The sequence below is a fragment of the Scardinius erythrophthalmus genome (assembly GCF_964197995.2).
Source record: "Scardinius erythrophthalmus genome assembly, chromosome: 25".
Lineage (NCBI taxonomy): Eukaryota > Metazoa > Chordata > Actinopteri > Cypriniformes > Leuciscidae > Scardinius > Scardinius erythrophthalmus.
This window is the reverse complement of record NC_138245.1, coordinates 23,505,080-23,518,484: the sequence shown is the minus strand read 5'-3', so window position 1 is coordinate 23,518,484 and position 13,405 is coordinate 23,505,080. Positions and strand designations below refer to the sequence as shown.

At 38.4% G+C, this 13,405-nt stretch overlaps 1 protein-coding gene across 1 annotated transcript in view; it reads left to right on the top strand.

Moving 5' to 3' along the window:
- arhgef10la (Rho guanine nucleotide exchange factor (GEF) 10-like a) overlaps nt 1–13,405 on the top strand; it is a 120,363-nt gene that overhangs the window by 50,548 nt on the left and 56,410 nt on the right. The window contains exons 17-18 of the mRNA XM_081357683.1: nt 3,893–4,008; nt 6,470–6,597. Of these exons, the coding sequence (XP_081213809.1) occupies nt 3,893–4,008; nt 6,470–6,597 (244 nt within the window). The remainder of the gene's footprint in view (nt 1–3,892; nt 4,009–6,469; nt 6,598–13,405) is intronic.

Genomic DNA, 13,405 nt, shown 5'->3' with positions numbered 1-13,405 from the left:
ATATGCTGACAGAGCTCCAGGTACAAAATGTTATCAGGATGTACAGGTTCTGGCTGTTTAAGCCCTTTTGCTTTCTGAGCCGAAATATTAATGGTGTTGTCTCTGGAACACCCATGTTGGATTGTGCACACAGGGGAGCCAGGAAATTAGATGACAGAAGATGTTTAATGCCAAGGCCTAGCAGACAGCTCGCGGGCAAGAGTCTTTAGAAGACCTCTTATGCCCCCTATGCCTTATTTCTCTCTGAAATCATTATAAAACAGCATTCTGTCCAATTTATCTGCCTCCGTTCTCTTCCTGCTACTTTATAACTCAGCAGTAGCCTCCCATCTACTTCCTATTTCTCATTCTCATCATTTTCTCTGTCATTTCCCTCAATTTAAATTTCAAAATACTGGCATGATTGTTTGACATAACATGTTGCCAAATAATCAAAACAACTCTTCTAATTATTCTTTTCACTCCTCTGTCAGAAATCTTGCGAGGAGCACCTGGTCGAAGCAAATTTATGGTGAAATGATTGTCTTTCCACTTCCGTATTATGGCCCCAAAAGTGCTTACTGGAAAATTTAGAAGCTTAGAATGGTGCCTATAACCAATGCCATCATTATGTGTTGGAACAATTAGGTTGCAAAGGTCTTGTGACAGCTCTTTGCTTTTACCCATCATGAGATGTGTCTTGTGTGACACCTTGGCAATGAGACCTTTTTGTAGGCCATCCGTTGGGACTGAACCAGCAGTTATTAATTTGCACGGACAGGGGGCTGGATTGCTTTTTAATTACTGTAAGTTTTCAGCAGTTGTCTTGGCTTTCCATGCCTTTTTGCACCTTCCTTTCTTCGTGTGTTCAATACTTTTTCCCTGTGTCATTTCACATTATTACACATAACTTAATATCTGAACTTATTTGTTTTGGTTTCTTTGTATGTATGGATTCCTTGGGTTGTTATCAACATCTGGTGAAAATTTCATGTCAATAGCACCTTTGGAAATATATTTAATGAGAAAAATGGTGACTTGTTCAATACTTATTTTCCCCGCTGTATATACACATATATTATCATATACATATATGATAATATAAACTTATCACAGTGAAGTATGCCTCTGTCTCAGCCTCACTAGTCTTATTGAGAGCCACAAACAACTTCTTTTAAAAGTCTTTTTCTATGTCTAGACTGGTCAAGGAGCCTGTATTTGGTGAGGATACGTTTCGGTATTTCTGTCTGTGACCATATATAAGACAGACCGTGTCCCTCTCTTTTATTATATTCAATGACCTGCTTGAGCTGTTAGCACACACTTCTGGTTAAGTAACAAGAAGCAGCCACTTTAATCACTATTTTCCAGACCCCTTTGTTATAGTCTGGTCTAGTCTGAATATCTCTTTCTTCAGCTATTAATAGCAGCACATAGACACACAACCCTGTTTTCCCTTGCCCGCGCCACATCTCTCCTCCCTTGTGATGTCACTCCATGGGGCTCCTCGCCCAAATCAGATCCCATGCTCCCCCAGCGTACCTCAAAATGGACTCATTTTTCATCTCCTGCAGGCCCCAGTGCCCTAATTTATTGATGGAATAGGCCAGCATTCCAGGAAGAGCAAGGCCTTTGCTGATGCCACTCTAAAGCAGTATAAAACAGTAGCATATTGCAAATCTTAGAGGCATGTGAGCAATGAGATGTATTCTTAATGGAGACTTACTGTACAGTGATGCTATTTTGGACAATTAAGCCCTCTCTCAAATAATTTATCCTGCTGAAATATTTGTAGACTTCTGCCATTTAGACAAAGTAAATATGTTGGACAACATGAAGTAATAATAATAACAACAATAATATTTTTATATTGTTTTAATATAAATTATGTGTATTACTACTGCTGCTGATAATGATGATTTATTACAAATTATAAGATTAATATCATTAATAATATTAATATTTATTTTTACTTTTTATATTGTTTTAATATGAATTATATATAAATTATGTGTAGTATATTATAATCTAATAATATAACATTGTATAATACATAAAAATTTGTACGGTAGTGTATATTCAGTTGTTACAAAATAATTATATTTTAAATAAATGCTGTTCTTTTTTTTTTGTTTACTTTTTATTCATCAAAGAATCCTGAAAAAATTATCAAAGGTTATAAAAAAATATTAAGCAGCACAAAATATAATATGTCATGTCATGTCAAGTCATGAATATATACATATAATATACAATATATAGTCATTAAAAGGATGTAAAGTAAAATAAAATTGTCTCTCTTACCCTTAGCTGGTTCAGTGCAATATTAATTGAGCACTTTAGTCCCTGGAAATGATCACAGACTAGTTTCCTTAATGGCCATGGCATGCACACCTTTTTACTATTTGTTAAAACATGTGGCAGTAGGCTTTGGACTACTGTATTGTGTCTGCATAGGCCTCTGCTGGTGGCCGGCCAGCGCGTGTGTCCGTTTACATATGACAATGTGTGTGAGAGAGATAGACTAGTGGAAATGGTGGAAAACCATGCAATAGTGTGAAAACCAGATCCCAGTACACCAACTGGATTAGTCTGGATTACAAGTCAGCACATTCACCTGAGGCCAGGGTGGGCCACAAGCCCACAAACCTGTAAGCCCGCCTGAGGCCTTGCCACGGCAACCAGAAGAGCATGTACTATGAACTATGCCAGCTTTCGCTGTAGGGGCTCACTGTGCCTATTTTTATTCAAATGTGCCTGCTATTGATCAAGTCGTGCCAGTGACAGATGTCTCTGTGGCTGTGTGAGTTGAAGACCCTATTAAATTTCTAAAGGTTAGAGAGAGACAGACAAAACCGTGGAAGAAAGATGTAGAGGTGTAAAGAGAAGTGGATTGAATCCTAGACAGACAGTGAAAGGCAGAAAGACAGGCAGGCCTATAGAGAGAAAATAGAGAGAGAGAGAGAGAGAGAGAGAGAGATGGCGTGTCAGAGCCTGAGAAAGATCTCTGACAGACCTTCCAACAGTACTTCGAAAATTAGGTTTAGCTGGGGGTCAACAATTGCCCGTGCTGCCCCAATTCTGCACACAGGTCATGTGATTATGCGGAGGTGCTGAAAGGCCAGACGGTCCTGCAGTCTTCGTATCCAGCTCTGGGATTTAATTACACTCCTCATTCCTGGGCTATCAGTCGGACACATAGAGCAGATTCACCCCCCGCTATTGATTCTGCAGGCAGAGACCAGAGACCGCAAAAAAGGGAATGGGGATTCAAATCGATGGTACATTTCACGTCTAATGAGACACCTGTGTTCGTTTCGTCACCCTTAAAGGGCTTCATATTTCCAAATGGCTTCATTTTATACTCTGCTCCTTTTCCTTATAGCGTTAGCCTCTGTGGGTGCACAAACAATGGGAACAATCGATCTATATTCAGTATTGATTCTCTTTGTTAGTGGAGCTACTGGAGAGTATTGACAAATGAAAGTTTTGTGATAGTGCAGAAGTCTTTAAAAGTTAAGTTGATTTTGTTTAGATTTGCATTAGGGCAAGTTCTTTTAAGAGAAAGCCCTAGAGCACAATGAGTCTTCCTATTTAAAGGTCAGGTATCATTCTGAAATTTCTGTCATTGTAGACCACTATGCAGGTCTCGGATCAATTATTTTAAATGGAGGAATGTGCATTGTATAGGAAATCCTAAAGTGCTTTTTTTATTTAACCATAGCTCACAGTGTAACCGAGCTTTCCTGACTCGATTACATATTGAAATGATTCAGCACCTTACGGGAAGCCGTATCCGCAGAAATACCATCTCATCTAACGAAAACCCTGGAGTGCAGGTGAATGTTCTGATAAAGCGTGGTGTGCAATTTAAGTGCTGGATAAGTGAAGCTTGGTTATTTTTTATTGACAGGAAGTATCATTCTGGGTCCGCCCCGTCTGTATCAGGAACTGCAGGAGTTGCAGCACGACCTTTCAGTGGTAGAGCAAGTCACTCTGCTCGTGGGGACTTTACAGGGAACGTACCAGGTAAATAATGGTCACTACCACACATACAATGGGCCCAAAATGTATCTAAACCCTTAAGCAGGAACTTGAAGGGAACTTACGTGATACATTAAAAAATGACTTTGAGGTGGAGCAAGTAATTGTAAACATGGCTCATAAATTGAAGTTGTGGCATTAAGTAAAAAAAAAAAGTAAACATATATTTTATATGCTTTTAATATATGGTAGTCAACATTTGAAGTGGATCAAAACCTTTCATCAAAGTTATACATGAATTTTGAACAATACCCATTCTTGTCTTAGGACAACTTTGATGAACTTTTTTGATCCACTTCAAATGTTGACTACTGTATAATCATATACATATTAAAATACATGCTTTTACATACAATACTGTTCAAAAGTTTGGAGTTGGTAAGATGTTTTTAAAATAATCTCTTGTGTTTACCAAAGCTGCATTTATTTGATCATTTATCTTAAAATGTAATTTATTCTTGTGATGGCAGTCTTCAGTGTCACACAGCTTCAGAAATCATTCTAATGTGCTGATTTAGTGCTCAAGATACATTTCTTTTTATTATCAATGTTGAAAAGAGTCCAAAAACACTGTCCAAAAATTATAAAAAGAACAAAGTCCAGGAAAAATATTGGTGGAATATATTAAGCAGCAAAACAAAAGCAGTATTCGGCACATATGCTGCAGCCATCTGGGGATGGAAGCCTTTGGGGTAATTCAGCGTTTTCAGCATAATTAAATTGTGATCAAAGTTCAGCAACCAAAGACGTGGATCATCAATTGATTATCACGGCATTGGCTTGATAGTTGGACGTCAACGCGGGGAAACATTCATAATCTGATCCGCAGTCGATTTTCAGATGGGAGATAGCTCTGAACAGCATGTCTGCACAGCACAACGCTGTTCTCAAATCAGGACAGCTCCCCTGATGCCTTGGCAGCTACTAAACCAATACAACAGCTAGTTTGCTGCTTTTACCTCTGAGTGTTATATGAAAACGGTAACAGCGCTTTGTCTTGCATGCTTTCTTGTCCATAAACATGCTTTTGGCCTCTTTCCAAATGACTAATTCCTACCACAATCTAATCAGAATGTAAATGTGAGGTGAATAGAGAATGGGTGAACTTTTGCAGACCTCATTGATTTTGCAGATGTATTTCAATTGGATTTGGCTTTTGGGAGGTGTGAATAATTTTGTTTATAAGAGGGAAGCCTTTATTATTTCATCGATACTTCAAGGCCAAAGCCAAAATTAACATAACAAAAAACAGTGATTTCTGCATTTAATGTGATATAAAGCTGTAGTTTTCGACTGGTTACAGGTCTGCTCCGATATGGTAAGCTGTGCTAAACAAGGCTAAATGCATATAAAAATACAACTAACAATATACAGCACACTATGATTCAAAAGTTTGGGGTCAGTAAGATTAGAATACATTTTTTTTGGCAAAAACAAAAAAAACCCTTTTGGCAAGGAGACATTAAATTGATCAAAAGTGACAGTAAATACATTCATAATGTTACAAAAAATATTTTATTCCAAATGAATGCTGTTCTTTTGAATTCTCATCATCATAGTGGCATCACCAACCCTAAAATTTACATAAACCCCACCCCCTGAACACGATTTATAGATTATCAAGACAGAATATGCTAATCAATGACTAGAAGATAAGCTACATAAATTCATCAACTAACCATTCAGAAACGTCCTGTTGCATTTTACATGTTGTCACTTCTTCTTGAGTCTCTCCATCATTGTCTGAATCCGGGTTGAACATTAAAGGCTAAAAGTTTTTGAAAATTTCAGTGCATGTCTGTGTGAGTGCAAACTCTTGAAGCTCCACCCTCTGTGCTGGGAGCAGCAGCTCATTTGAATTTAAAGGAACAGACACAAAATGGCGCGTTTTTGCTCACCCTCAAAAAGTGACAATTTTAACATGCTATATAAAAATATCTGTGAGGTATTTTGAGCTAAAACTTCACACACACACTCTTGGGACATCAAAGACTTATTTTACATCTTCTGAAAAGGGCATTATACCACCCCTTTAAGCAGCACTACTGTGTTCAACATTGATGATATTAAGAACTGTTTCTTGGGCAGCATATCATCATTTTAAAACAATTTCTAAAGGATCCTGAGACACTGAAGACTTTATAATTTGATCTTTATCATCACATGAATAAAATATTTTATCTTTTAAAAGGGAGGAGGAAATGCTTCGATTTACCTATTGTTATATTAATAATTTTGCATAGGCTATTATTGGGCATGTGCATTTCCTAATAACATTAAAATCTTTCAGTGCTTGATTTTCAGTACATTTTTATCTAAGTTGTACAATTTCTGTACTGTGTTGGTTCAAAACCTGATGTCCAATGTAAAGTCAAGGTCCTAAAGCACTACCAGTAAATAGCGTGTTTGCTAGAATCACACTTGTCATTCTTTGCTGTGTTTATAGAATCTGAACACCACGGTAGCACAGGACTGGTGTTTGGCGTTGCAAAGGCTGATCTGCATCAAAGAGGACCAAATTCAGAGTGCCAACAAGTGCCGTTTACGATTGCAGGTCCCTGGCAGACCAGACAAGTGAGTAAATAGGGCAAAAGCTTACATTTTCTTTAGCACCCTCAATAAAATAAATAAAAAAACACATATGAATGGGTTCAGATGTTTGTTATAGCCGTTTGTAATCCAAAAACACATTTTCCTTTCCTGATCTTCTCCTGATAGATTACATTTGTCTCAAGATTGTTAGTAGTAAGACATTTTGCTAAATGGCCTCTGAGATCTATACAAGAAAAAACTATTTTGATTACTCCACAGCTTGATTTCAGACTCTTAAAGAGTCCTGCATACATTCTCTGGCGCAGGTGAACCCAAGTGGCATTGAAAAATAATGGCAGATGACAAACATGTTAATGTTCATCTGCAACAACGTTAAGATGATGAAGGAGCCTGGCACCATGTTAATTTCCCCTAATGAATGTGCATTACCCGGCTTTATTTGCGGCCTGTGTTAAAAGCCTACCCCTTGTCACCTTTAACGTAGCCAAGCGGCAAATTACAAGCCTAATAGCAAGACGGGAAATCATTAAGTGATAGTTCTCAGATTTGGGAGATCAAGAAATGCTGGAGGTGAAGTTACAGACCCTTTCAGTCTGGGAAGTTCTACATTATGGCTAGTCATAGAGCTTGTTCAATTCATTTAACTTAGTCTGGGAGCTGCTGTTTCCCATTTGGAGCTCTAGTGTCATTTCTCTTTGATGCGTAGACAGAGGCTTTAATGTACTCTTATTATGTCACATTAAAGTCAGTGAATGTAAATGTGTCAAGGCGGAGGCTGCACATTTTTCACAGTGCACTGCACCTGAATGTGCTTATCTTAATGATGCAGAGTGCGAGCGGAAACTTCACTCATAGAATCGGCCGTGGAAGGAAGAGAAATGAAGATAGATTAGTGGAGGATTCAACTAAGAAAAGAGCGGAGGAGACGGGGAGAACATGACAGAAGAGAAGCAGAGAGAAGTAGAAGATAAACTGTAAAGCACATAGAGCAGTTGACATTTATTCAAACTTCATTTTCTGATTGGAATATGTTTGGGGCCCAAGAGACTCCAATGATGTATCTTTTATTGGATGAACCTAAAGACATTTTTTGAAACATCTTTAATGTTCCAAAGTGGAAAGAAAGTCATACAGGTTTGGAATGACATGAGGGTGAATAAATTGTCAGATTTTTTATTTTTTAGTGAATTATGCTTTTAATAAGTCTTGTTTTCTCTGAGAACCCTAAGATAACATGAGGGTTGAATCAATTCTTGTATAATCTCACTTGTCGTGTTCACATGAATTGTTTCAACGCAAGCATATGAAACTTTTTTTTATTTCATTTGATCCTTACTTACCCAGCTACAAAGACAAATAGTGCCTTGCCAGCTGAGAGGAGGTACAAGGAACTGATTTTTTGCCTTGGCACATGGAAGAGACTCGGCAGAACATTTAATCTCCGTGTGCTTTCTCAACCTAATGTGACAGCCCAACCGGCCCTAGAGCGGCTTAGTACCCTGCAGTCCTCCCAATATCTGTCAGACCCCCGCTCTTCTAGCCTGCTTGGTTGGCTCACGTTCTGGAGAGCCTGCAAAAGCAATATGCTCAGTCAGATGTTCATCAGAACCCCTGCCCTGCTTCCAAAACAGATCTTCCAAAACAGTCACACTCCCTGAATTTTCCAATGCCTGCCTCAGAACTGGTACTGTTTTTGAGAAAACAGTTAAACCAAGTAATTTACTTGTGGTTCCATTAACAGTTTTATGAATCTCCAGATTGAAACGTGTAGTGTGACCAGACTGGTTCAGACTGTCACAGCAGGGCCAATGTTGTGCGATCCCCAACATAATTATGATTTTTATGAGTTGCCACAGCCAGCTCTTATAGTGAATCAAGAATATAAAATGTAGTCTGAATTCCAAATAGGATTTATGAGCCAATCTTTTTTAGTGAATCAAAATCATACAGCACAGCCAGTTTAATATAATTCCAGATTGAATGACTCTTATGATCCGATACATTTTTAGTGAATCAAAAACCAGTGTAATTTTAATACTGAACGAACAGGGGCACTTTTTTTAAAAGTGTGTATTACACATACATTACTAAACGCTAAAAATGAATCAATGTAAATGAACAAACATTTGCGTAGCATTTACAATCCTGTGAAAACACCATACTGCAACACCTATACTTCCTGCACCCCTGTGAACGAATTTCCCTTATAAACCATTTATTTTTAGTGAATCAAACACACACAGCTCGACCAATGCAATTTGATTGCCAAACTAATTATTCTTATGAGCCAGCTTATTAGTGAATCAAAAACATTTAGCGCAGTGAATGTTGTCTGATACCCGAACTAATGAGCCGCAATATGTTCCTTTTAGTGAATCAAGAATTTACAATGAAATTCCAAATAGCTTTTATGAGCTGATTCTTTTTACAGCACAAACTGTGTAATTTTTATCCTGAATTAATGACTCTGATAAGCAATTTGTTTTTAGTGAATCAAAAACAGCACGACCAGCGTAATTTGATTTGATTTGATTTGAGTCTGCACTTTTTAGTGAATCAAAAACATACAGCGCTGCAAGTGGTGTCCGATCTGAATCTAGCTTATAGTGAAGTCTGAATTCCAAATAGCTTTTATGAACTGATTCTTTTTAGTGCATCAAAAACCTACAGCATCACCAGTGAAATTTGATTCCCGAATGAATGACTTTTGTGAGCCCATTATGTTTAGTGAATCAAAAAACATACAGCACGGCCAGTGTCTGAGCCCTGAACTAATGATTTTATGAGCCGCCATTGCAGGTCCTTTTAGTGAATCACAAATGTGTTCTGAATTTAAAATAAATTCAAATAGATTTTATGAGCAGATTCTTTTTAGTTAATCAAAAATGTACAGCATGGCCAGTGTAGTCAGATTCCTGAAAAAATTGTTGACATTTGGCAAAAAACTTCTAAGGGCAGTAAAGACTGTAAGATTTTCATTTAGTTTTTTCCAAACATTTGCTCCTCAAAAGTTTTTAAATAATAATTAATGGAACCACTAAGGAACCAGAATAGAATAGAAGGGAATGGAACTGAATAGAGCTGTCAGAGCTTTAGTGCTCATTTGGCTGATGTTAATTGAATCCGGCTCATAACATTTCCTGATTTGGTTTCGCCCTCTTTCCCCATAATTTACTCTCATCTCTCCACTGGTCTATAAATAAACTTTTTGGCAACAAGGCCAAAAAGATCCTGTTAAGGAAAAAAGGAGAACATGATCACAGAGAGGCAGAGAAGAAAACAAAACTAATTCAAACCATCTCTTTCTCTCTTTGGTACACATACACAAATCCGCTCTTTCTTTACCTATCCTTCTTTCTTAACAAACACACGCATACAGACCCAGGGAGAGCGGCAGTTCCCAGCTTGCACCCCCTGTTCTTTGTTTTTCACCTGCTGTTAGTCTAGGAGCCTTTTCTACCTTCAGATAACTCCTCTCAGCAAGCGGCAAAAGGGATGGTGACACATGGAATTTCAAAGCGCTGCCATGGAGGCTGATGCACATTCAGGAAACAGGATAATTAACATCACCCATTCAACTTGCTGCAAATCCGTGTGTGTGTGCGCCTACGTGTCCTGCCTATTACACATTGACAAAAAACATGGCGGATTGATTGAGAACAAAAATGAATGTAGTAGACACAGATGCCTGAAACCGAGGTTTTTTTTTTCATACTAGAATGTTTTTCTTCTAGGTCTTCTGAGATATATTTCATGCACTGTATTTAAATTAGCTTTTTAGCCATATACATTTTTTTATGTTGTGTCTAGTGGGATTTTCCCACCTGAAATTAAACATCCTCAAGTCATCCTAGGTGTATATGACATTCTTCTTTCAGACGAATACAATCGTAGTTATATAAAAAAAATGTCCTGGCTCTTCCAAGCTTAATAATGGCAGTGAATGGCCGTTTCTGTTTTGAATCAATCATCAATCTGACGTTGAGTTCTGACGTCAACCCAATTTTCATTTCCTACCAAAATCCAAATCAATCTGACGTCATATTGACATCCGGTGCCTGCTGGGCATAGTTGACGTTATAGAGTGCACTCATTCTATCTGGTAGTGACTGGTAGTGCTGCACGATTAATCATCGCAATCGCGATGTCAAGCCTACGCGATTATATGACGCAAAATGCTGCGATTTTATATTAAATAAATTAGCGCTGTTAAGGCAATTAACGCAGCATCTGTTAATTTTTGGCATCCTTTGGCTAGTGTTACATGATCCCGCTCTTATTCATGCAAATGGTTTTAAACCATTCATGCGCGATAAGACAAAAAAGAACGCGCTGCCTGTGAATGTCCTGACTGTGACACACAGAAAGACTCGCGTTAATACCGTGCGTGCGCACAAAACAGCATGCCAGAATACAGCTCTCTTTCGAGCTTGAACGAACAATAACACACAATTATGCCAAAATGTCTTTTTGTCGAGTATCTTCATAACATAAGCGTAGTCTTATGATGAACGTGAAGAGTTGTGATGACTCAGGAGTGAATGAGGCGCGTGTGAGATCCACGTCTCAGACAGCAGCGGCTGGTCTTAAAGGGACAGTACACAGTAGCCACTAATTATATCTGTCGCTAAAGTTAATCAAAGAACAAAGGGAACAGAGAAAAACACTCACTGCTCTTGACTAAATAACTTTTTTCTTTAGGCAGATTATCACTAATCTGTGTGTGCATTTATTTTCCTTGAGAACCAAGCAAGTTGACTCATGAAACCATTTGTTTATTATATCGCAATCGCAATATTGACCTCAATTATCGCAATATGACATTTTGCCCAAATCGTGCAGCCCTAGTGACTGGTTGTTTAGGGGGTGATTTCGGATTCAGCCTATGTGTATTAGTCTGCATCAGGTCAGTAACAATTTGGCATGTCTGTCATACAGTATGTGGAGTAGTATCAAATGAATTAAACTATAAATCCTTTAAACATGCTCATGTGAATAGCCATTAGCATTTATAGTTCTGTTGTGTTCTTTTGTGTTTGATTTAAGAATAGACATGACTTTCTTTTCTTTCTTTTTTTTGCATTCTCTGTGTGTCTCATGTGTACTTAAAGCCTGTCAATCAACATTAGAGCGCCACCCTCAGGCTGAATAATGCAACCTCTGCCAAAAGTGTTTTGCATGTGTTCAGCATATAAAGCTTACAAAATGTTTATCATAAACTAATGCTAAGACCCAGAATCTACCTAAATTTACAGTCAGGAGCTGCTACTGATTAAAAGTGTACATTTTATCACTTCCATTTTATCATACACATTCCCTGGGAATCAAACCCATGACCTTGGTGGTGCTACTGCCTGTTTGAGTTTCAGGAATTTGCATATTCATGCGGTTAGTAACATTGATTGGACAAATACAGATTGGCACATAGATTCCATCCTCTAAAACACACTAGACAAATCTCTAAAAAAAAGCTACAATAATGATAATTACTCCAGTTAATGCATTTGCTTTCACTGTTTCACTTATAAGCTGATTTTAAACTAAGTGAAATTACATGAATATTTAATAAGGTAAGCAAGACTCCATCTTCTACAACACTCTACAAAAATCTCAAAAAAAGCCACAATAATGATTATTACTCCAGTTAATGCATTTGCTTTCACTGTTTTAAATGCTGAAATTAAACAAAGTTTGAAAGCACATGCATATTTAATAAGGTAAGCACTGATACAATTTATGATTGGTTGTCAGTGGCTTTACAACTTCAAAGGAGTGCTAACCCACTTGTGTGAAACTTTGCTTGAGTTTAAAAAGCCTAACCTTGTTTTAAAAAGATGTTAACCCAGGGTTAAGTGTGAAATTGACAGGTTAATTGATCTTGTATTAATGGGCATAGGGTTTATAGAGCTTATAGAGTGCTTTCTCCAAAGCCACTTCCTCTGTGATTTACAGTCACCTCCAATCGGCACAAAGAAGAGCTGAGTGTCTTGCTTCCATTGCACCATCTGTCCTGTCATTCTGCATTAGTGTCACACACATGCCACAGCACTGACCTGCAGCCATAAATCAGTCCGTTGTCTGCTCTCCATTCTGCCCTTTCTGCCTGGGAGTCTGCCTCCTCTGCTGTTTCTTCATTCAGGCCGCACAGAGACACACAAACTCGCACACCTTCTCGCAACCACCCAGATTTTCAATCAGCCAGCTGGAGGAACCCAGGGCCTTTCTGTTTATCATGTTTAGACCAATGTGGGAGCCCAGCTTTATCCCGGGAATCAAATTAAGCATGGAGCGCACTTACTCTGCTCTGGAAAAACAGCTCTCCCCCATCCCACCTCTTTTTGCTTATTTTTCCAAGTGAAACCATTGTGCTGAGTGAAGGAAATATCTGTGAGTTGTTGTTTGCGTTTGCCATTCTGGGAAGGAGCCAGGCACCACATGAATTTCAGTCGGAATTCACTCTCTTTATCTCTGAGCATCTTCGAAGGTTTCATTTCATTCTTCTATATATGTGTCTTTGCACTTCATGCTTTTCTCTCTCTCTCTCTCTCTCTCTCTCTCTCTCTCTCTCTCTCTCTCTCTCTCTCTCTCTCTCTCTCTCTCTCTCTCTCTCTCTCTCTCTCTCTCTCTCTCTCTCTCTCTCTCTCTCTCTCTCTCTCTCTCTCTCTCTCTCTCTCTCTCTCTCTCTCTCTCTCTCTCTCTCTCTCTCTCTCTCTCTCTCTCTCTCGCCTGGATTGAATGCAGAGCAGGCAGAGGCTGCTGGTGTGACAGTAGCCAAGGCAGGCGTCATCATATTCTCCAGTCAATTACCTTCTAATGATGTTTGAATGTG